At 38.7% G+C, this 26,767-nt stretch overlaps 1 protein-coding gene across 3 annotated transcripts in view; it reads right to left on the minus strand.

The window, feature by feature from the left end:
* The window catches only part of LOC136864504 (lysosomal alpha-glucosidase), a 350,034-nt gene that overhangs the window by 62,919 nt on the left and 260,348 nt on the right, over positions 1–26,767 (minus strand). For all 3 annotated transcript variants that reach the window (XM_068226300.1, XM_067141562.2, XM_068226301.1), the window contains 2 exons: positions 8,887–9,035; positions 5,325–5,409 (listed from right to left, as the gene is read on the minus strand). In XM_068226300.1, the coding sequence (XP_068082401.1) occupies positions 5,325–5,409; positions 8,887–9,035 (234 nt within the window). The remainder of the gene's footprint in view (positions 1–5,324; positions 5,410–8,886; positions 9,036–26,767) is intronic.

Consider the following 26,767-nt stretch of genomic DNA (forward strand, 5'->3'; position numbering starts at 1 on the left):
CTCAGTCTTATGTCTATGACTTTCTTCATTATTTTTAGCCCATGTGTTAATAGGGTTATACCTCTATAATTTTCACATTTCATCCTATTTCCTTTTTTGAACAATGGTACAATGCTTCCTTGTTGCCAATCTTCAGGTATCCTTTCATCCCATTGAGGGCTCGGTATAGCCACTGTAGTCCAATGACTCCTGCTGCCTTAATCATATGAGCATATTATTTATCTTTTCCACTTGCTTTACCTTTAGTCATTGCTTTCACTGCCCTTTCAAGTTCCAACCATGTTATTATTGGATTCTCTTCTTTTTCTCATCTATTATTTCCATTTTCTTATCTCCTTCTTCCTCCGAGCAGTCATCCTCATTATAAAGTTTTTCAAAATACTTTGCCCTCGCCTTCTGAAGACCCTTTTCGTCATGTACTATGGATCCATCTTCTCTCTCTAATGCCTTGATTTTTTTCTTGATTTATTCTTTCCGATTTTATTACTCTGTATAATAGTTTCTGATTTCCTCGACTATCTTGCTCACTTTTGTGGTAAACTCTCCCCAACATTTCTCCTTTTCTTCCTTGATATTCCTCTTTACTTGTAGTTTCAATCTTTTGTACTCCACATGTAACCTTTCTATCTTATTCTCATCCCTCTGATACACATTTGCTTTTCCTTATCCATTTCTTTCTTCACCTTGTTCCTTTCTTTTTTTTTTTTTAAATTTTGTCTGTCCACCACCGTGTCTGTTTTCCCTTAACCTTTGCTTTTGTTTTTCCGTGTACCCCAATTGCTGCTTCCACAAATGTCTGTCTTGAATTGTCCCACTCTTCTTCTCCACTTTGTATTTCCGTGTTAAGCAAATTCCTTTTTATACAATCTTGGAATACCATTCTTTTATCCTCCTCCAATTCCCAAATCCTGATCTTTGGTTTCTTCTCAATACAATTTTAGGGATTTTTACTTGTTTTAATTCCACAATTAATAATCTATGATCACCCTCCATATTTTCACTGGGATTATCTTCTTATTCATGACGTATCTTCCCCATTCTCGGTCTGTTATTATAAAATCGATGAGTGTACCATACTGTCCATTCCAACTATATTGGCTGATCTTATGGCTATTCCTCTTCATATACCATGTGTTCTTTATTATCAGGTTATTTCTGGTACAAAAGTCCAACAGTTTCTCTCCATCTTCATTTCTATCGCCGTACCCATGTGGGCCCAGGGCATTCTCATATCCCATTCTATCAGCTCCCACATGAGCATTCAGATCTCGCATTATCATGATCCCATCTCCAACAATATGTGTTTCCAGTTTATTGAGGAACTCTTCTTTTTCTTCCACGCTACATCCTGTCTGTGGAGCATACACCTGTACTATCTTCAATAGTTCCTTGTTTTTCATGTATGTGCATTATTATAATTCTTTAATTTACATACTCAACTTCAGTTATTGGTTCAACATTCTGATTCACTACAAATCCCACTCCATTTCTTTTCTCTTTACTGTTACCCATCCAGTACAAGGTGTACCCCTTACTTAGTTTCTTCATTTCTTTCCCTTTTCATTTTACTTCACTTAATCCCAGGATATCGAGTTTTCATCTCTCCATTAGGTCAATCAATTCATTTTCCTTCCCATTCATTGTTAAAATATTTATTGTTCCAAATCGGATTTGTACTCTGATCTAACACTTGCACGAACATCAGGATTACCATCATACTGTGCATTGTAGCCAGAGAATTGTCAATTCCATTTCCATTTTTGAACTTCCATCTGAGGGTTGTATTATAGTTGAAAGGAAGTACAAATTAACTGATCTACTGACCCGCTAAGCCTAACGCATCTGAGTATTTTCTTTTGGGCTTTACTCCCTTAGCCTTTGAAGATCCCTCTTCTCCACAAGTGGTTTCCTCTTCTAATTTTCTCCAGAGAGGATGGGTTGCCTCATCCACCATCTTCGCCATTCCGAAGGTCTCCTCCTCTGCCTAGGATGTTGTTAAGGTCTTCACCCATAACCCTGGGCATGGGTTCTACGTTATACCCCGTGAGACTGGGTCCTTGAACTTAGCTCTCCTTCACACCAACCTACTGATGTGGAGGATACCCACCCCCACACGTGGATGCGCCAGACAAGAATTACTCAAGTGAAGGATAGGGAAGATGACCCTATCTCCCTTGAGCCAGGTTAATGGTTGTGTATGATGCCACAACCAATGGAAAATACTCATTGAATTTTTGAGACCTTAATTCAGTTAGAACATCATCACTATGTAGTTTAAGATTAAGTGGTATCTGGGGTGACTTTCTACGTGATGAAATGAGGGTCCAAAATTTTTTAGGGTTGTTTTTAAGGTTTCCAGTTATAGAAGTCATGTGCCGGTTGTAGTCATTCTTAAGATGCGGTTTTGAAATTTTCTGGAGGTGTTTAAAAGTATTGTAATGGTTATAGCATCCGCCATGCCAACTCGCTAAGCGCCAGGGGCGTCATCGTATAGGCCCCACCCCCCTTACGCTCGAGCGTGCCTATCACGAGCAACACTTGGTGCTAGGCCGGTCCTCTCGCCTCCGTCCGCGGTCCCACAGCATAGGACGACGGAAATTACTCGCCTATTAATCTGGAGTCTTCTATCTCGCGATGTTCCTGGATACATCTAGCATCCGGACTGTTCTGGAAGGCCCAGAGCAGGTATATAAAGAGAGGAACGACCTGCCTACAGTGAGTGAGAGTTAGTTAGTGAGTGAGTGAGTGAGTGAGTGAGTGAGTGAGTGAGTGAGTGAGTGAGTGAGTGAGCGAGAGCGAGAGCGAGATTGGGTTCACTGGTGTAAGTTAGCAAAGAGCGCAGTCAGTGATAGCCTTGGCTGAGATGTCAGCCTGATGGAGTATCTGCCTGTTGGAGCCGAGGACTCGTTCCTGTTTCCCTGATGTCGTGTGTGTGTGTGTCCCTTGAGGCCGGCTGCTGGAGGAGAACCTAGAGTGTTCTGGAGCAGCGCGAAGGGAACACTGGGTGCCGACGTGTGCGGACTGCGAACGGGGTTCGACAGATTGAGTGAACAGCGGGGACTATCCCGACCTGCGAGACTGACGTGTAGGCTGTGGACCGTGACGGCGCTAACGAGTGTGACTGAGTGAGTGTAGTGTAAATAACCGATGACTCTGTGTGTGTGTGTCATTGTAGATGGAACATAAGAGAAACTAAGAGAGAGCGCGTGAACCGTGTGTGTAACCGTGTACGTGTGTAAGTCGTTAGCTCGGCTATCGTCTGTGTGTGTGTAAATCTGTAATTGTAGTGCTTAGTTAATAAATCTTAGAAATAGGACGCTACCAGGTTCTGTACTCATTTATTTACTTATTTACCCTGCCAACTCGTTGCAGTATTATATGTGTGTGAATTGGGGATAGACTTCCAGAGTGACCACGCACGGGTTTTGTTCTTTAGCAGCAGTTTAGTTTCGGCACTCAGCCAGCGGGGGGAGGGGGGTATTTGTGCGTTCTGGGTTTGGAGAAAGGTACATGTTGTTTAATAGTGGTAAATATTAATATTAAATCCTCAAACAGGGAAACCGCACTGTTGATGTCATGCTCAGCTGATAATCAGCACCAAGGGAGGGATGACAAGTCCTGATTGACAACTAGCCAGTCTACTTTACTCTATAGAGGAAATGCTTGCCTCGCATTATGTTGATAAGCAGGTAGGCTGAGGATAGCTTCAACTGAGTCATGGTCGGCGCTAAGAATGTTTCTGCCAACAGATACACTAACACTAGTTACTGTAAAGAAGATGAGGTCTAATGTTGCCAGATTTCTAGTGGGTTTTAAGCAGAACTGATGTAGATGAAGACCATTTATGAAATTTGACAAAATAAGAGTCCGCAGGGTCGGTTACTGTTCCAGTGGTTGTAGACTGCCAGGATATGTGTGAATTGAAATCACTGATTAGCACAATATCGTTGGAATTATTCAGAGCCAAAACCATTGAATTAAAGCAATCTTCTAACGCTGTGATATCACCGGAAGGTGGGCGGTAGAAACAGCCAACTACCAAGTTTTTACTTCTGGAGGTCGTAATTTCGACCCAGGTTATCTCACATTCGGTTTCTAGGTCGTGTCTGTGATGGGCTTTAAGTTTATTACTAACTGCAATCATTACACCACCCCCACGCTTACCGCTACCTCTGTTTTTACGGAAAACTGAAAAGTTAGATGAGAATGGAAGTTCACCGCCCGAGACAAAATCAGGTAACCTAGTTTCAGTGAAACATAGGATATTAAACACGCTAAATTCAGGTTCACTGAGTACACAGTCAGTTAATTTGTTTTTCGGACTCTGAGTATTCTGATAATAAACATTAAGCGGTCCTGGATTTAAATGAACGTCGCCAGAAAGAAGTAGTAAGAAAACGAACACAGCATGTGAGGAAGCATGGCAACCTTTCATCCTTTCACTGGAAGAGAAAGGGGCATGGCGAAGCACAGGGAGATCAGAGACGGACAAAGCAGAGAAAATATAATGCCGTTCAGCGAAGCACCATTGTAGTACTGAATCACACGACACTTTACTTGCTTCAGGGATGGTTGTAGATATGAAAGCACAGTACGACACACTTCTGTACACAAGAAAGACTAGGAAAAGAAAGTAATAGGTCGAAGATACAAAAACACTACTGTTGCCAGTCACTTCCAGAGTTTGATATTTCTCTGACTTCTTGCAGGAGGAGGTCATATTCACAATAAGCTGCAACAATGAACGAGTGTTCGTGTCTGGGGATCATTAGCCAAGTCAGTGTTCTGCACCTTCTTTTTTTTTTTTTTTTTTGCTAGGAGTGGGAAGATTTCAGCATGCAGAATTACACAGGAATTGTCGACATTTGCACCTCACCAATACTTTAAATGCTTTATTTCAATAGGGAGATTATGTTCATGTGGTTACTTCGGTTTGGACCGAAAGCGGAAATGTCGGGGTTTCCATCTATATGCCTCGTATATTCATTAGCATTTCCTTTATAATAACTGTAAAATAAATAGTATGTAAGTGCACAATTTTATTTTTTAAATGGTAAGTAAAAGGGTTAAAAGAGGTCTTTTCCTATTTGTATTATTGCTACTGTTATTCTTAATAGCTTACATAACTGTGTTCTCCACCATTTAAGTCTAAAATTAAATTATATCTGTACAAGCTGTATATGCAAAATAGCAGTATGTAAGTTTTATAATGAAGAACAGAACTACAGTAAAATAACAAAGTATACAAGTTAAGGTAAATTCACATGCTTAGTTTGGAAGTTTGGTACATATGAGTCTGAAAGTCAATATGTATAAGTTCTCACCTCAGACAGAACAGGAACAATCATGAGAGCTGGTCCCCACAAGAACTGCTCGTCAAGTCCATAGGTATTGATATCTCCAGGAAATCTGAAGGGAAAATAGTATTTTTTAACGGTGTGAGCATAGCATATAGAAAAGAAAGTGTAATCACTTCACCGTGCGCCTAAGGCTCTACAAGATGGGTATGCTTAGCCGCCATTTTGGTTCATACATGAGCAGTGGCCTATGTGATCAAACTCTAGTTTCTCGTACGAGCGCTCGCTTCGTCACATTGAACGTATTGCTTTAATCACCGCTTGTATGGACAGAATAGTGCTATATTTGTGTGGCTATTTAATGCATAATGGTGGGTTGTTCTGCATCTAATTGTAATAATGTCTCTACTGCGAGATACAGGTTGTTTAGATTCCTTTCTGGTCTGCATTATGCTTCCACTGCCTCTGCTACACCTTCTACTTCAACTGCTGACTTAAACCTACATCCAGCTCCCACTGACATTACCACACCCCTTAATTCAGTCACAATGATAATTCAATATTCAGTTCTGCCCCCAAAGTCCGGCAACAGTTACAATATTTGTCAAAACTAACCTCATATGACAGAAACAATTTGTTTAATGTTGGTAGTAGTACAACAAATGCATTATTGAAAACCAAGATTTGTGGCAGGCCCATATGCAGACAGGTTTCAAACTATGAGCTTTCTGATTCAAGCTCTGAAACATTCGCATTTAAAAAAACTGTGTGGTCAAAAGAAGCCAAATTGTGAAGTTATGAAATTAATTTGTACCTGCAAGGTCTTCTATAGGAACTATAAGCATTATATAATGCAATATGGTGCAAATCTTGTAATGGAGAAAACCTGAATGATAAATGTACCAGTACATGTTCTCCAACGTGCTGCAATTTAAAAGAAAAAGGTGGTGGACACTTCTTCAAAATTCGATCCTATGCTATGTACGGAAACGAGGTAAAATGTATGGGACTACTTTGGAAAAGAAGAGAAAAATGTAAACAAGGAATGGAATGTTGTTTTGTAAATACTGTAATAAAAGGAGATAGTAAATTTGTAAAATATTACTTAAATATCTTTTTTTTTAATGTGCTGCCTGAGCAAGTTAACCACTGATGCAACCCTCTGAAGTTTAATAAGATGAGTCATGTTGAGAAATAATACTACTTCTCCTCAAACCAGAGGAATCTCTGTAAAAGGAAAAAGTACTGTTAACTTTGTCAAAGTCAAAATTTTTCAATATTCTCCACAGCTCGTGGGTCCCTCCCCTTACAAGTCAATGGTAACCGAGTATCAGGTTGGGAGAGAAGTTTCAGCTATAGAAGTAGTTATTCTATTCCTATTTTCTTCCCAAATGTAATTTATAATAATATAACATTTGTTTCATGAATATTCAGTTGAATAAACTAAAATCCTCTGTTCATTATAACTGCATAAGCAGATGAGATTCATAACACTCACCAAAAATGAAGTTCATTTTGCACATAGAATGTCTTTTTTTAAATACTGGTAAATAAGAAAAGGGACTAAATTTTAGAAGGAAGAAATAAACTTAAAGAATCCCGTTACTTGGATGTGTTCGTCTTCGTATATCACATTTCAGCGTTATTTTTGTACGAAGAATATTTTTCTTATTGTTTCGATAACATTGAATCAATTTCACGCAAATATGAAATACCAACTGAGACCATATAGTATTAAAATCTTCTATCACAATTTATATATCTTCGACACTGACCGATTACCATGTCATATTCCTCGATTTAAGAATTACAGTAGCCTATATCAATACCACGGTGTCCCTCATTTCATTTGACGGTACCGCGGCTCACAGCTCACGAACAACCTATTCTACTCATCAAATATATAATAATAATAATAATAATAATAATAATAATAATAATAATAATAATAATAATAATAATAATAATAATAATAATAAACCGATTTATTAGTAAGCTATTTTTTCTAATATTTCTCCAGTGAGAGTACATGCCTAGTTTGTTTGTTTATTAAAAGGCAAATTATCAACGACCTTGCTTTTACAATCACCATCTTAAATAAAAATGAGACAATAATGTATGAAATATACTAATAGTTATGTTGAGTAACTGTTTGAGTAGTACTGAGAATGAGTATTTTTACAGTGTTTTAGTTTAGCATTATTTTCTAGCGTAGAGAACAGTAAAAAAAGGCTGGGGCGGTCAACTGCCTTACCAACATAGTGCAGGAATGAACCATAATGGCGGGAGAGCATACCTAGTCTTTTAGAGAGCCCTACACGCGCCCGTACACTTGCCATTGTCTGCGGCAGGCACCATGGCGTCTGGCTGAAACTTTGGCGTGGCGGTCGTTACCTGATTTGGTTGCTAATGTGTTACCTCGTATTGCATGCCGAATTTCAGTTTATTTTTAACATTCGTGAATCTATGAATGTTCATGTGTCACCCCCTTGGTTGAAAATAATGCTTCAGACCTCAACACAGAATAACACAAAGGCAAATTTTGAATGGCTGAAACCATTACGAATGCCAGCTCACCACTCAAAAACCTCCAGATCTTCAAATAACGGTGATGAATAAATTTTACCTCTGTGAACCTATTCAAAAAGGCTAGATTTGGGAAGATACCGCTCACTTTCACAATACTACGTGAGACACTCTGGCAGCATAATGATTTCATGTAGTTTGCTCTTTGGTTGTTAGTCAGCACGGCATTTTAGTGAGTTTCTATATTCATCGAGTACATTTTATTGCTGTGATGGAGAGACATGCCTTGTTGTTTTAGAAGGGTTGTGTGTCAGGTTAGGACAATAATGAGCAGTGATGGGAAAAATACAAGGAAAAAGTAACTGGGATGAATTCCAGTTACCTGAGAAATAATTTACTCAAGTACAAATTACTTTTTCAACAAATAAAATTACAATTACCTTACAGAACACTAGTCTTAAGGAAATAACCGACTTCTTATTTTTTTTGCATGAAGCTGTCATACCAAACTTCGCCTGGTAGTGAAATATTTCATGAGTGGCTTCTGTTAATTCAATGTATGATAAAAAATCCACACATGAGTGGCTCTATCGAATCAGTGTATAATGAAAAGTTGACGAGTTTCAAAGTAAACAACCCCACATAATGGGACCATAGTCAAGCTTTGTAATTTAGCAGTCCTCATATTAAGTAATATCCCATATGAGAAACCGCACACATTTCTGATAAGCCGGGCTGAGTGGCTCAGACGGTTAAGGCGCTGGCCTTCTAACCCCAACTTGGCAGGTTCGATCCTGGCTCAGTCCGGTGGTATTTGAAGGTGCTCAAATACGACAGCCTCGTGTCGGTAGATTTACAGGCATGTTAAAGAACTCCTGCGGGACTAAATTCCGGCACCTCGGCGTCTCCGAAGACCGTAAAAGTAGTTAGTGGGACGTAAATCAAATAACATTATTATCATTTCTGATAACAAATATCATTAGCAAGGATGGCTTACTGTAAAAAATTATGAAGAGAAATAATTGAAATTAAAGAAATAATAAAATTAACTTGATTCACTTACTCAAAGAACAAGGGTCTTGCGACAGTGTCTCCCACTGCATGTGCTAACCAGAACAGAGTATAAAGGTAAGGTAACAATGAATAACGGATTAATAAAGCCTTTCGCGCTGCTTCCACAACTTCTGGGCCAAGAGCAACTGGATCTTGAGGCTGAAACATACCGATAAATCAATTTTCAATATCTTCTCATAAAAAGATACCTATAGCATATAGAAATAACAACCAGATCATAACATATAAAAATAACCAAAGAGCCCCATAGTGCGACAGTTTTACTACATGACCGGGGTACACGAAAGGAACCTCCACGAGGATTGCAATTATGGCAAAAAGAGATTTAAATAGCAATCGGGTGTACCCTGGGCAACGTCAGACATTATTACGAAATGTGCTGACGGCTGATCCTTTCACACTAGAAACATCATCTTCACGGTCCTTTTCAGGACCACAGTTAACAATTATTTCTATTAACATTGAAGGTATATCTTCAACAAAAGAGGAACTGTTACAAAATCTATGCAGTCAACACAATTGCCACATACTGTGCATACAGAAGACACACAGAAGTAGTGAAATGCGTAGACCAAAAATTAATGGAATGCGTCTAGCTGTTGAACGGCCACACCAAAAGTACGGAAGTGCCATATTTGTCCGACCTGATATTCAGCTTCAGTCCACAGCCTTCACGGAGAAAAATGATATTGAAGTCCTCACTATAGAAGTAGGTAGCTGCACCATCTCCTCTCTGTATAAGCCACCTGGAGTTGAATTTACTGTTAGTAATCCTTCCAATTTTCAGAATCAACACACGAAAATAGTAATTGGGGATTTCAACTGCCATAGTAATGTGTGGGGTTATGAATACGAAGATGAGAGTGGTATAGCAGTGCAAGAATGGGCAGAAGCAAACTACCTAACTCTCATTCATGATGCTAAACTACCAGCTTCATTTAACAGTGGCAGATGGAGACGAGGATATAACCCTGATCTGATTTTCAGCAGGAATAATATTAGCCAACAATGTGTAAAGTTTGTTTGCAACCCAATACCTAACATGCAGCATAGACCAGTAATGTGCCAGATTTATGCAGCAGTCAGACCACAGAGTGTTCCATTCCGAAGGAGGTATAACTTCAAAAAGGCAAACTGGTCAAAGTTTGCAAAGATGTTAGATGCTGAAGTGTCCATCATCCAGCCAACACCAGAGTGTTACAATACTTTTGTTGATGCCATAAAGAAATGCTCCAGAAAGTCCATACCTAGAGGCTGTCGAACGTGGTATGTCCCTAGCCTTACCTCAGACCTTGTTGCCCAGCTTACGGAATATGCAACTTTGTTTGAAGAAAATCCCCTAGGAGAAAAGACAGTGGAAGATGGGAACAATCTCATGTCATCATTGACAACATCAAAACAGAATCAGTGGATGAAAACTATTGAAAGTATAGATCTTACGAGAGATAGCCATAAAGCCTGGAGATTATTGAAACACCTTAACAATGATCCAACGAAGACTACCCAACATTTCAATGTCACTGCAAATCAGATAGCACACCAACTGCTCTTAAATGGGAAAGCAACCAATAAAATCCGTAGGCCAAAAATACAGAGGAAGATTCAAGAAGAAAGAAGTGACCTCACTGTTCCCTTCACCATGTTGGAGTTGGAAAAAGTAATCAAAGAATGTAAAAATGGAAAATCAGCGGGTCTAGATGACATTCGAGTAGAACAGATAAAGACATTTGGGCTTAAAACCAAAGAATGGGTTCTGCAACTCTTCAATAGATGTGTGAGCAGAGGTCAGATACCAAAGACATGGCGAAAAAGTGGAGTAATTGCTTTGCTCAAACCTGACAAGGAAGGAAATCATCCTAAAGACTTCAGACCTGTTACCCTTTGTGTCATCTATATAAATTACTGGAAAGGATGATCCTAAATCGTATTCAACCCATGATTGACCCTCTCCTCATACCACAACAAGCTGGATTTCGTCCGGGTAAGAGCTGCACTGAACAACTACTGAATCTTACACAATTCGTTGAGGATGGCTTTGAAAGACACAAGGTGACAGGTGTAGTCTTTGTAGATTTGACTGCAGCGTATGACACCGTCAACCATCAACTTCTGTTAGTTAAAGTCTACAATCTGACCAAGGATATTAAGATAACCAGATTTATCGCAACCCTTCTTCAGAACCGTAGGTTTTTTGTGGACTTCCAAGGACAGCGCAGTCGGTGGAGGACACAAAGAAACGGTTTACCTCAAGGAAGTGTGCTGGCACCAATCCTCTTTAATATATACACGAATGACCAGCCGGTAGCTCCAAATAGCAGCAGTTTCTTGTATGCTGATGATCTTGCTCTGGCAACACATGTACAGACTTTGAGACAGTGGAAAGGAATCTAACCATCGCCCTCGAAAGTTTGTCATCCTATTACAAGGCAAACCAGTTAAGGCCTAACCCTATGAAAATACAAGTTTGTGCCTTTCATCTGAAAAATAGGGAAGCTCATCGTAAGCTGCATATAGTGTGGTCAGGTGTTGAGTTACAATACTGTGAAACTTCAAAATACCTAGGAGTGACGCTTGATAGAGCTCTTACATTCAAGAAACACTGCATGAACACTAAACTTAAAGTTTCCACCAGGAATCATCTTCTACGTAAATTATCTGGATCAGAATGGGGCAGTCAACCAAAAACTATTCGTGCTTCCGCCATGGCACTATGTTATTCTGCAGCGGAATATGCCTGCCCTGTTTGGTACAATTCATCTCATGCCAGACAGGTAGACATAGCACTTAATGAGACCTGCAGACTTGTTACAGGTTGTCTAAAGTCTACTCCAACTGAAAAACTCTATCGTCTTGCAGGGATAGCACCACCCGGTGTGCGACGAGAAGTAGCTGCAAATAAGGAAAGGACAAAGGTTAAGCACGAAAGTACTCATCTACTGCATGGACATGAGCTTCCAGTACAGAGACTGAAATCTAGGAAGAGCTTCCTACGAACTTTTCAAGAACTTATAGTACCAGCTGAGAAGGCAAGGATACAGCTATGGAAGACGAAGATCCCCCAAGGCTCTGAGCAGATGGCGGTTGAGGAACGTTTGCCACCCGGTTGCAATAAGAGCTGGACAATCTGGAAATCTCTCAATAGGTTGAGATCAGGAGTGGGAAGGACCAAAGTTAATTTGGCAATATGGGGCTTCATCAATGGCGACAACACCAAGTGTGACTGCGGAGAAGATCAAACCATCCAGCATATGCTTCAGTGTCCGCTGTGTCAATCTTTGTGCACGCAAGATGACCTGCATCGAGCTACGAAGAGAGGACTCGAAGTAGCGTTGTATTGGTCCAAGATTATTTAAATGTTACTTGAAATTATTGTAACTGTTTTCTTTCTTTTTTTTATGTATCTGACACGAGAATAATAAAACTACATGACCGTAGCCGTTGGTAGCAGACCTAGATAAGAGCCTCAGTTTTCCTCCTAGTATCACATTTCATATAATGAGTCAATGGACTGAATACAGTAATCTGTATCGTATATTTGGTGTGCATATTGCAATACTGATGCACTGTTCCTTACATAAAAGGCCATCTAAAATAACAAGATAAAAATACCTCTCTGTGCCAGCCTCTAAAAAACTTTTAATCGAGAGACACCATCATAGGTCTACTCTAAATCATTATCATACGACAAACCACCACCACAGAAACAAGCAATAGTGAATTTATCATTTTTACTGCAATGCTCTCTGCTCCTAAAGCTTTCCCCACTTTCAACTTTCTAACTGCTTTGCAATTGTATGGCAGTTTCAACTTCTTTCTCCTATTGGTTTTATGTTCTTCTTTGTTTGATTACTGTACAATCTTACACTTAACAAGTCTTGAAAATATTCTTCCTTATTCAATTATTATTATTATTATTATTATTGTTACTTTTTTCCCTGATGATGATATGAAACTTGTTGTTTAAAGAGGCCTAACATCTAGTTCATTGGCCCCTAATGGTTTATGATGAAACAAGATCAACTAATATACTTCAAATTTAAAATTTCCCACTGACTAGGATTTAAAAACTGATGATCGAGAAAATGATTATGAAGATAAAATAATCAGCAGATCTAATTCACAATGCCTTAATTTCTTCTAAAATGACTTAAAAATAGATTGAAATGTAATAACATTGAATAAGGCATTGCCTTTGATGTGAAATCACATACTTCATTCAAATTATTAAGTTTCAAAAGACCATATTAAAAATGTATAGAGATAGATGAAAACATAGTCAACTGAATAAAAACTAAACATAGTTAACAATAAAATAAAAAAAATAAAAAAATAGAAACTTAAATTTTAAACACGATGAAACAGGCCACTAACCCTCATAAAACAGGTGACGAGGTCTACTGACTGCTCATCATATGTAATGTGACCGCCTCGTTGGCAGCACTATCACCTAACTCATTTCCCACTAAACCCATGTGGCTTGGGAGCCACAGAAATGTAATTCTGGTCCTAAACCTCCACAACTTGGCCAGCATGTCCTGGATCCACTGCACAAGTGGGTGATGCAAGAAACATGCAACATGTATAGATAACATGTATATAACGTAAATTACAAAGCTTATCAGTCTGTCAAACACACAAGTTCAATATAAATATTACACTATTTCAAACCTGTAAAGAAAAAACACCACTAATCAAAGAATGGCAAGTTTCATTCTTAAAAGATCATCATCAGATTCTATCAAGTCACACTCAATACAGTGGAACCTTGGATTACGAGCATAATTCATGCCGGCAACATGCTTGTAATCCAAAGCGCTCGTATATCAAAGCAAGTTTTCCTATAAGAAACAATTGAAACGCGGATGATTCGTTCACAACACAAAAAAAATTTATTCGCATACTATTTCTAAAACAAACTATAACATAAAATAAATTAAAGTGCACATTTCCTTACAATGGTATCATTGTTGGTGTGGGGGAGACGAGAGATGATTTGAGAAGAGTTACTGTGTAGCACGAATTTCACGAACGGAACCACTGCTGTCTGTTGGCTCACTGGAATTGTTTTCTTTTCGTGCAACTTAAATGGGGAACCTGTCCAATGACTGTTGCTTTTGCCTCTTTTTGAGGATTTCACGAAAATGTGACATTGCACTGTCATTGAACTGATTCATCGCTCGCACTGCTACAGCCTTATTCGGGTGGTGTTTTTCTAAAAAAAATTGCACCATTCCCCACAATTTGCACTTCTCCTGAATCTCAGTTGAAGTGAGAGATTCCATTGACTTTTCCTCCTCCTCTTCCCCAGACGAGATCCCCATAACCTCCTCCTGTTGTTCGCGATGCAGGTCCATTAGTTCGTTGGTGGTCAGTTCCTGGCTATGTTCATCCACCAGCCTTGAACGTCCACATCATTCACCTCCAGCCCCATAGTCTTCCCTAAGGACACAATTTAATCGATAATCGGCAGCTCATTGTCACCAACAATCCCCTCAAAGTCACGTCCAAGAACACAGTCAGGCCACAGCTTTCCCCAAGCGGAAGTGAGATTTCTCTTGGTTCATAGAATTTACTACAGATAAGCATATCCTAACCCATATTCCAGACCTTTAATTTAGAGATTACCTCCTGTGGGATTTATTATGCACTAATGCAAAAAGTGTAAATGTTGTCCAGATTTTAATTAAGTAGGGCAAATGAGGGGAAGTTTAAAGAAAACGTATGGTCATTCAGGTTGGTTTCATTATCTTATTTTGGGATGTAAATTTTGATTGCTTCTTTAATATTCAATGATTTAATGATTTACTTTTTCAATGTGCAAGATTTTTAGATAATTTATCCATCAGGTAACTAAGATTTATGCTGCCGGTACCGCTACCCAGGAGTAGTCAAATTGAAATACCCTTGTTCGCAGAGATTGTGTTAACCATTATTTTATTAGCAAATGGTAGAACCAGCACTTAGAAGAAACAGTCTTAACATAGGTTTACATAACCAGTGTATTAATTTAACTACTACCGAGCTCGATAGCTGCAGTCGCTTAAGTGCGGCCAGTATCCAGTATTCGGGAGATAGTAGGTTCGAACCCCACTGTCGGCAGCCCTGAAAATGGTTTTCCGTGGTTTCCCATTTTCACACCAGGCAAATGCTGGGGCTGTACCTTAATTAGCCCTTTCCTGTCCCATCATCGCCATAAGACCTATCTATGTCGGTGCGACGTAAAGCAACTACCAAAAAGAAAAAAATTTAACTACTATAACAATGGTTGTAAGTAAAAAATTGAACTGTGTTATTTTTTTCTTCATGGTCTGAAAATATAAGCTTTTTGTGCGAATCATAAGCATTTATTGTAAATATTGTTGAGATTACTGTCTCCCGGTTACACCACTACAGTAAGGAGTACACCGTACAGCCAGCGTCTCAACGTCCAGTGTCAGGTGGTAGTAAATAAACGAATTCACTAAGGTCACCAACAGCTTTGGGAGGATGAGTTCCCAAAGGAGGGGTGATGGCTCTCGCAGTGTAGGAAATGACAACGGAACCCATCGAGTTGCGTCTAACCCCGAGTTAGAGGCGGTTCCAGAATGTGTCCATACTCCATGTTAGGAGCAGCCTGATCACCCACTGGCAGTAGCTCTAAACGTCATTTTGGAGTGGTGATCCCATCGTAATAACAGCCAAACATGAAAATGGTGTTTTTAAATTAGTCTTGGAAAAGGCAAGGGCATTCCCAGGAAGCAACAAGAAGTCCTTATGCTGGGAGAACTGTGAGAAGTGGGTGATTGGTAGAGAATGTTATGAAGGTTATGTTACGTTATGAAGGTGTCAATGACTGGAAAGTCAGAAGAGGTGACTGATTTTGTGGAGAAGGGGAATATAGCTATGATGGGATTGAGTGAGGTTAAGTGGAGAGGAAATGGAAAGAAGAAGTTGAGGAAGGGATATACTCTCTACCGGAGTGGAGGGCATAAAGCAAATAATGGAGCGAGGATAATAATCAACAAGATCTTACATGAGTATGCAGATATAGTAGACTGTGTAAGTGATAGAATAATCAAGATACAATTAACCCATTCAGGCAGATATTGTTGGCACAATGAATATGCCCTGGAGCAGGAATTATTTTAAAGGAAATTTCTGTCTACAACTTTCTGTGAAAAAAGTTGTAATTAAGGAACTTTCAAACTTGCAAAACATAAAAACAAAATGAATATGATAAAATACAGAACATTACATTTTAAAAGATATTTTTCAGTCTCTTTAGTAGTTCAGGCGTGTATGGTACACTACAAAACAGTTTTATAAATGCAACCATCTCACTTCTGCCCTCTTCTTTTGCTTTGAACACACTTTGCAGGCTCTTGAGGGGAACTGTTTAGTTGCAGTGAGTGGAATGGGCATCAGGAAATGAGTCCAGTTCCTGGACTGCAGCCTAATGGGATTGTTAGCAAGGGACGGTCTTCCCGAAATTCTGCGAACCGGAAGTGTGATGTTGTTGAGCATGCTCTCAGCAGTACCAATCCTGAAGTCAGTGAAGTGAAGTGGAGCTTCTTACCACGAACATACTGGTAAAGTACATAGGAATTGAACACGGCCATGTCTAACAGATAAAAGAACATCTTGCGGTAACCTTTTACTGTCTGATGCATCGCAGGGAAGCTAGCGAGGACCTGATCTTGCTTATCAACTCCCAACATTCCACCATTATAATCAATGATGTTTATTTATTTTGTGTGGCTATTTCTAGCTGGGTGCAGCCCTTGTAAGGCAGACCCTCCGTTGAGGGTCGGCGGCATCTGCCATGTGTAGGTAACTGCGTGTTATTGTGGTGGAGGATAGTGTTATGTGTGGTGTATGAGTTGCAGGGATGTTGGGGATAGCACAAACAGCCAGTCCCCGAGCCACTGGAACTAACCAAGGAAGGTTAAAATCCCTGACCCGGCCAGGAATCGAACCTGGAAACCTCTGAACCGAAGGCCACTACGCTGACCATTCAGCCAACGAGTCTATAATAGAAAATGGTTTCTCAACGACTTCCTCAGCACCACAATTTTTCAGGTTTTTTTTTTTTTTTTTTTTTTTTTGTAAGCTGCATAGATATATCAGTATGTACAGTGGAAAGAACACAGACATCCCTATGATCTCTCCACTTCACTGCCAGAATATTCTCGCAATTTCGAGCAAGCAACTGCTTTCCCTTTCTGAGGTCTCGGTGATTTGAAATCTACTGGCATATTCTTCATATTGACCCTGACAGTGCCCACTGCATGTAAACCTACTTCCAGCAGTTTATGGTACAGTTGTGGGGATGAATACCAATTATCCATTATAGGTTGTACTAAGACTACTGATTCACTGACAGGGAGATGAGGATTTAGAACCTAGTCATTTCTTGTGTATATTCTGAAGGCATAACAGTAGCCAGTCTCACTCCCACAAACAAACATGCCAACTTTCAAAAGTGAAAAATCAGGAGAAATTTGGCAGCGAATTACAACGTATTACAACACATCACTGATGGCAGAACATGTACTAATTCATTATAATTCAATACATTAACAATTCTACGTGGCCTAAATATATATATATTTTTCATCATTTATATGCGAATACCAAATACTGGACACACCTGAACTGTAGGAACATGTGACTTCTCATCCTTCAACATGGTGATCACATTACAAATAATTGTTGTTCAACACACCAGTAGCTGACTTCGCCCTCTTCAGAAACTCGGAACTAAATTTTTGCTCAAAAGCACTTGCCTTACTGAACGGATTTCAAGGTTAAAAGTTTCTCCAATGTTTGTTCAGACAGCAAGGATCTGAACTGTGTTTTTGTTTTTGTGACTCTGCTAAGAATCCTTTCACATTCTGCATTGCTATGTAGAATTGATAAAATAGCAAGCATCACATTAGAGAGTCTGTCATATTTAAGTACACCATCAGCTGATTTCATCTGACCTACCAATGCCCACTGAACATCAATTCTTCCTTTTGCCAGGTCTGTTTCTTCGAGCTGAAAGTTACAGAATTGGGAGTGCAGAATATCAGTTTCTTAATCAAATGTTCCATTTCACTAGTCAAAATGTTCGGACACTTGTTAATGAAAAATCTAAGGCTAGAAAATGATGCCTTACTTATAGTTGTTTTCATTCTAGCACACCCATATCGTACAGCGATTTCCGAATCAGGAAACATCTTGTGAAACAAAAGTCCTGCGTGATCGGCACAATTTACAGGCAGGTTATGTTCTACTATAAATGATGTAAATAACGCCTTGGCATTCATCACAGGATTTACATTTTGGTTTTTACATGAAAAGTTCAGTTTCTGGCTTCTTTCTACACTGGACACTCTCCTTATGTTTTTTTCGTTTGCATATGCTTGAGTATATCGCACTGCCCGCCATGCGCAACTGAAAAATCACACCTACATATAGTACAGAATGTGAATGTTGGTCCCTTTCTGGATTCACTCAAACACGGAAACTCTTTCCTATAAGCACTTTTAAACACTGCATCGTATTTCTTTTTTTACATTTTGGCCAAAACAAATATTAAGACACAACATGAACACTTCTGCAGGTCTTGGCTCAGGTAGAACAACTATGGTGTGCTACTTCTGAGGTTAGGTTACTCCAAAGAGAATGTTACTCGCTTGACTCGCTTGCAAAGGGAAGAACTGAAGACTTCAGTCCAATTTGTCAGTGACAAATTTGATGATTTTAGTGTTGAGGTGGGCAAAATGCAATCAGAACTGATAGTGCTGAACAACACAGTACAAGACTTAAAATAGAATAACTGCACCCTTTCCGGAGAAGTGACACAGCTGAAACTCGACGTTGAAGAACTAAAACAATATTCAAGAGCTAATAATATGAAAATATCCGGGATTCCATACCACTCAGAAGAAAACTTAACCGAAATTGTCCAGAAAATTGGAGATATCCTTGATGTACCAATACATCCGGACAGCATCGACACTGTTCACAGGGTTTCTTCTTTCAACAAAACCAGTGTGAAGCCCGTAATAGTCAGATTTGTCCAACGCTGGAAAAAGGATGCTCTTTTGAAATCAGCAAGATGCCAGAAGATCCTAACCTCTTCTCTCCTAGGCTTTGGTGGTCCAAAAGTGAATATATACTTGAACGAACACCTTACGCCCTACAATGAATCTCTCTTCAAGAAGGCTCGTGATGCTAGGACAAAGGGAATTGAACGTGCATTTGTGAGACAAGGGAGGATTCTGGCAAAAATCTCTGCCACCTCCCTCGAAGTATTTACAATAAAATGTGAAGACGATATTGAAAAATTGATTAGGCTCGCAGCATCTAGGCCTAAATGAGCTGTCAGTCTTCACAGATTCCTTCTTATGTTTTATATTTATGTATATTTGTTTCTCTTCCTCTTCTTTTAAACTAAACTAATGACAGAAAGACAATGTAACTCATACTTTCAATATAGTGACTTGGTTACCTCACTTGGAACAATTGCTCCAACCTTGAGAATAATGTATCTCAATTCTCGTAGCATACGAAATGGTAAGTTAGAGATGATTGCTGATCGCATAGAGTTAATTCAGAATATCGATTTTATAGTTGTTGTCGAAACATAGTTGTCTGTAAACGGTGATGAGTCTAACTTTACAATATCACAGGTTATGAAGCATTTCATTCCTTTAGAATTCCTTCTGAAAAATCACTTAAGGGTGGGGGAGTATCAATTTACGCTAAAAACAAATTGTGGCAATGTAATATCATCTATAATGTCCAAAAGCATCATAATATTCTGGTTCTGGAGATTTCTAAGTCAGGGTGTAGTTATATTATTATAGCTGTTTACAATCCATTCACTTCAAACTGGACACAGGTATGTGATGACATAGAAATAATACTCAACATAATAAAACATAGAAATATAATCGTTGTTGGTGACTTTAACATAAATTTACTCTCAAATGCAGTATTAACTAATGAATATAAATCGTTCATGCAGAGCTATGGCCTTAAAAACTGTAACACAATATACCCTACCAGACTGAGTTCGAACAGTTCACTAATCGACCACTTTCTATGCAGCATAAAACTTAATAACTGGTCTGTAGATAACATAATTGATGATATGAGTGACTGTAATCTCTTGCTCTTTAGTTTAGATATTTCAAAAACATCTAATTGTAGGCCTACTCCCAGTGAGCCAAAACGACACTCATATAAACATATAGATTATGAAAGGGCTATATCATATTTTGAGCAACACCAATTCCAGTGGGTAGATGGTGGGGACATAAATGCTTCATATGCTGCTTTAACCAGATACATTCAAAGTGGTCTTGACTATGCATCGACAGTTAGAAAATTTCATCATCAAAATGCAAACACCATTCTGAATGCATGGTGCACACCAGAACTTGCATCACTCTGCAGGTATAAAGCACTTCTCTACAGTAAATTGAGAAAACACCCAAACAACAGTATAATTAAAGAAGAATATAAAAGTTACTGCAATAGAGTTACAACCCTGAAAAGGACTCTCAAGAAGTCGTACTATGATAATCAATTTAAAAACAATCTACACAACACTAAACACACCTGGCAACTCATAAACGAAGTTCTTGGTAAACCTTCAAAGTCAACAATCAATATTGCACGTATCAAGCTAGGGAATGAATGTTTTGAAGACAAAAGTGACATTTGTAATGCCCTGAATAATCATTTTATCTCAGTCCCTGCCACACTATCTTCAAATATTTTTCCACATCCTGAACATACTGCTACAATCAATAATCATCCTAATTCCCTTTTCCTAGAACCATGTTCTCCAGAAGAAGTGTCTACAATAATCAATTCTCTCAAACATGCTCGCTCAGTTGCTAGTGATGGTATTTCCAGTAAACTTCTCAAAATCTGTAATCGAGCACTCTCTGGTCCAATATCTGAATTTATCAACTGCTCTTTGGCAAAAGGCATTGTCCCTGATTCATTAAAGATCTCTAGAGTGGTTCCTATACACAAACAGAATGATAGATCCGACCCTGGAAACTACCGACCCATCCCAGTATCACCTGAATTATCTAAAATCTTAGAAACTGTTGTCAAAGTTAGGCTTATTAGTTACCTCGAAAAATGCAATTATTTTTCCAGATTTCAATATGGCTTCCGAGAAAAGGCTGGGGTGAATCCTGCCCTAATGGACATTATAATTGAGCTTCAAAATTATATTGATAAAGGTTACAAGACTGCTGGGCTGTTTATTGATTTAAAAAAGGCTTTTGATACTGTTAGCCATGAACTTATGATATACAAACTGGAAAAGGCAGGTGTGAGAGGTCCCTCGCTGCTCTGGTTTAAGGATTTCTTGTCAAATTGACAACAATATGTTCAGATTGGCATGAATAAAAGTGAGCTACAAAAGATCTGCTTTGGTGTACCACAAGGTTCCATATTGGGTCCAATTTTGTCTCTTATATATATTAATGACATAGCCCTGTGTTCTTTTAAGGGTAAAATATCACTTTTGGCAGATGATACTTCACTGTTCTATTCATCAAATTCTGAAGATGAAATAGTTGCAGATATCCAGCATGACTGTTATATCTTAGATGAATGGCTGAGAAAAAATCTTCTAACAGCCAATTACTCAAAAACTGTCTGTATGATGTTCGATAAATCACAAAATGACCTAAATGCAACTACAAATATATTATTTGGCACTACGAAGTTGAAATGGGTTAAAGAAGTTAAATATCTTGGACTAATAATTGATAGCGCCCACTCCTGGACACCTCATATATTAAACGTAAAAAATAAAATCTCTGTCTTGGTTGGTATCATTGGCAAGATTAAGTACCTACTAACAATTGACACTCTTCGTCTAATTTATTTCACAATGATACAATCTCGACTTTCTTACTTGTGTTTCATTTGGGGCAAAGCAACCCAAAATAACTTAAATACTTTGGAGGTCTTACAAAACAGGGTTATTAGATTTATGTATGGATTTCATCAACTATATTCTCGAAATAAAATGTACTCTGAAACAAATATATTACCTCTTAAGAAATTAATCTCATTAAATGCATCACTTCTTATTCACAAAGTCTTGCATAATAAAATGTTCACCAACTCTGAATTTCCTCAAGTCACTGACATCCATTCATATAAGACAAGGCAAAAAAATAAATTACATGTTCATCAAAATTATACAACAAGGTTTGGCACTAAGGGAGTGCAACACTTACTAATATCTGAATATAACAGCATTCCTTGCACTGCTGTGTGAGTCTTCAAAAGCAAACTACCATTGCAAATTTTCTTGAGATCCTCAAGTTCGCCATAGACGCCTTCAATGTGTCTACTAAAAAGGATCGGTTTTACCAGCTTAAAATCGTGACCATCGGTTCTGGTAGGAACCAGAAACCTAGGGAGCTGGATCGCATTTCTTCACGCTGTGCATGTTCCCAGGGGGTTGAACCCCTCAATGAATCAAAAGTTAAAGACTTCAGTGGAAGACCACCTTGGGCAGGTCGAAGACGTTTCGAAACCATGCCCGAAATCATCCTCCCCGAATGCCACCCACTCCGGTCAGGGGCCTCTGTAGCCGAACCAAGCAGCCAAGGCAATACCCACCGGATCTTAGCCGGTATTGCCCAGGTTCTGATGTTGGATGATGCCTAAAACGAAATGACAGATGCAATGAGCACTAGGACTCCAATCACCCACAATAGCATGTACCCCATAGCGTGTACAGAGTAATAAATATAGAGAAAGCAATAATAATACGTTCTTCTGGCATTTGGGTATGCGGGGACCTGTGTTGTCAGGCGGATACTGCTGCACAGGTACATGGCGCTCCAATCCGCAGGCTTCCCGGAGTCACGAGTGAGCTTTCGGGCTTAATCGCACACATAACAGGCCCATATCCGAAAAGCACGCACATCAAGAATTCTGAATTGGTCTACAACTAACCCTCAAAAATAAAAATTTAAAAAATGATCCTTTTAGTAGCCTTCTACGACAGGCAGGTATTACCTGTGAATGTATTTAACCCCTCCCAACCACAGGGGGGTCCAACTGAGACCGACGAGAAAGACAGGCCGCGGCGCGCACGTCATACACTGAATGTCACGCGACTCAGCCAGTCTTACTGTAGAGAATGCATCCCCAGGCTCACGCGAGAGACTGTCATAGCGTGGTAAATGAAATACATTTCAGCATATTTCAACCTACTAAAAGAACACTACTGAACTACAGATCAAATGAAATATAGTGTCTCTTACTATCCTTGGCTGAACAAAAACTAAAAATCTTACTGAGGCTAAGATGTGCACAGTCAGATAATGTTAATGGTTAAAGTACAATTAAACCTATATGTACAATAACATTCTTGTAAGAAATATCTTATTGAATCCAGGATCAAAGGTAGGCCTATTGTAAGCTATTTACAATCTGGTTTCAGCATCATAATTAATACTTAAATTATGCTCCCTTCTTGAAGGTTATCTTTGAACCACCCTATTCAGTTAGAAATTATATGAAACATAGTATCTCTTACTAGCCTTGGATGACAAAAACTAAAAATCTTACTGCAGTAAAGATACACACACACACTCAGATAAATCAAATGTTGCTAATGAAACTTGACTAATGTACAATTAAACGTATACTTACAATAACCAAAATAAAATCAAAATGTATTTATTTGCAAATGAGGTGTCTACCTCGGTGGCAAATGGTACACTAAAATACATTATTGTCAAGCACTAAATTTTAAATTAAAAAGAGAAGAAAATTTTTCTATAATACAATATTATACAATTTATGCTAACAATTTTTTCTATAAAACACACAGCTCATCCTTAATAAATTTATATTGTTTACAAAATTCTACTTATAATATCTCCTGTACTTAAAAATATAGTCAACTCATATACAGTGTGTGGAATTACTTCAAATAATACTATACAACTGGTATAAGATTAAAATTTACATAGCATTTATTTACTTATTTATTTTTTACCCATTTTGGAACCTAAGCAGCAATACGACCTGCTGCGTCTTAGCCAGAGCCCCTTTTGCCACCACTTTTTAGAGTTCCTGAAGGGCCTTCACAGCTACCATAGCGGTCCCAGGGCCCTCACCCCTACAGGCAGTCTCCTACTTTGGCTATCCAAACTCCTTAGACCAGGGGATGGAATTAATTTATTCACACACTTTTTTTTTTTTTTTTTCCTTTTTCTTTACAATAACCTGCACTGGTCGAATGCCCACTAACATTTCATTCATTTTCTCTGTTGCTGTTTATTCTCTTCTTGAATATCTGTACAGATTTTGGAAAAGGATCAAACACTACCCCTGGTAAACTGTTCCACTCCTTCACGCCCTTCCCAATGAATGAAAATTTACCCCAATCGCTTCTGCTAAAAATTCCTTCTAATTTTATACTTGTGGTCAGTTCTGCCGATATAATTATTTTCCAACTGAAGCCCCTGACGGATATCCCCCCATGCTTCTTCTCCTGTATAGGCTCTATATAATCCTATAAGTCTAGTTTTCTCCCTTCTCTTACTTCAAGTTTCCCACCCAAGTTCCTTCAACATTTCTGATACACTACTCTTTCTCCTGAAATCCCCTGTTACAAATCTTGCTGCTTTCCTCTGCACACTATCTATTTCTTTTATTAGGTATTCTTGGTGAGGATCCCAAACACTGTTTGCATATTCCAATCATGGACAAACCATACTTAAGTAACTTTTCTCTTTTAATTCTTTGTTGCATCCTTTAAGTAGGCTCATTATGACATGTAATGATCTGTATGCTTTCCCAACAATGTCATCCACATGAACCTTCCAGTGCAAATTACTTTCAAATCTCACACCTCAGTATTTGCACTTGCCATCTTTTGGGATAACTACCTCATCCAAAGTATATTCAAATTCAGTTTTAAAACTCTTGTTTGTAAATGTTGTAACAGTTGATTAGCCTCCAATAACCTTCATATTATTTTATTCAACCCATTGTTGGATACTCTCAAGGTCCCTTTGTAATTCCGAACAATCCTTAATGTTATTTATTTCCCTATAAACAATTATGTCATCTGCATACAATCTTATTTTTGATGTTATATTATTCCCTAAATCATTAGCGTATATTAAGAAAAGTAACGGACCGATTATACTACCCTGAGCAATTCCCTTCCAAACTTTCTCTTCCTGCGATACATTATTTCCTACTTTGACTTTCTGAACCCTTGAATTTAGAAATGTTTTTATCAAACGTGTAACCCTTACGTCCAATCCTATTCCCTCCAATTTCTTTGATAATATTCCATGTTCCACTCTATCAAAGGCTTTGGAAAGATCTATGGCTATGCAATCTAACTGGCATCCCAAATCCAACTGATCTGATATGTCCTGCTGAAATCCCATCAGTTTTGCCTCACAAGAAAATTTCTTTCTAAATCCATACTGGCTTCTCATGAACCAATTTTTATCATCACATATCCCTCTGATCTTTCTCCGGGTACTCCGGTTTTCCCTGTCATCTTTCATTCCAGCAACACTCTCCATTATCATTTCATAGCATTTATCACTCATTAATAAATCACCTTGGGAGTGGCGACCCCATTGTAATAACAGCCTATATATGTTTCATCCATTACATCCCTGACCCGGTCAATGACTGGACAACAGGTTGTAGGTTTTTTTTTTATCCCTCTGATCTACTTTGATATTAAACTTTCCAGTATTTTACAAACTATACTGGTCAGGCTGATTGGTCTGTAGATCTCTGGTTACCTTTTATCACCCTTTCCTTTATAAATTGGTATTATTATAGATTCCTTCCATTCCTTTGGTATTACACTATTATTTATGACATAGGGCCGGTTCTACCAGCTGCTGGTAAAGTGGCTGGCAGCTGCCCGGGAGGTAAACTACCTGGGGGTGTAAAGCAGCTGGTACTTTGCGTTGCGTGCAACCACCTCCGCGCAAGCGTTGGGTAGCTACCAGGAGCTAGACACAGATATACGGTGTTGGCTAGACTGATTTTCAGCGACTTCTCGCATTCGAGTGTGCTGCTATCTATCGTCAGATGTATGAAGCTCATTTCAATTGTCTTATTTTCCTGTGCTTGCATCTGTTGATTATCTTCAAAAAGCCTAATAAGGGGAGTCTTAAGAGTTATGGACAACGATTTATGTCAAGCTTTCGTGATTTTAATCTATGAGCTTCAAAATCGATACCTAATTGGGATTAAAATCTCGAGATTACATTTTCTTATGCCAGTTATAACCTGTCATGTAAGGCAGCGTTTTTGGAAAGTATTCTCGTAGTAGATTGGTCAAGTCGCTCACTCCGTAATAGAAGGTACGCAGGTTTTCATCGTATTTCTAATTTACATTTTAAAAATATTTTCGTTCCCTGTCGTTGTTCTTAACTCTTTTTCACGCACTTCCATATATGTATATACACCCAACATCTTCGTTACGGACTTATTGGCTTTGAGCATTCTATCTGCAGGCTTCTGTGAATTGATTAAGTATCTCCACGATGCTCTATTTGCAACTAGCTCTGTGACCTCGTTTAGTTCCACATGCTTCCATTTATTTATAATGCATTTCATTCTAATGTTTATGAAGGTAAAGTTGGAAGGTACCGTACTGTTAAAGAACTAATCGGGGTAAATATCAATCATAAGGAAGAGGAATTCGGGAATTGAATAGTGTCCAATTTCTTCGAAATAATTTACAAGAAGACTATGTAAACAACTGATAGGGAATCCGCTACCTGGGCGACAGTCCTATACGGTATGCTATATTAATCGTAACATCACTTTCTATAAGTAGCACACATATAAAGCATTTTCCTAGT

This window comes from Anabrus simplex, chromosome 2 (assembly GCF_040414725.1).
Source record: "Anabrus simplex isolate iqAnaSimp1 chromosome 2, ASM4041472v1, whole genome shotgun sequence".
NCBI lineage: Eukaryota > Metazoa > Arthropoda > Insecta > Orthoptera > Tettigoniidae > Anabrus > Anabrus simplex.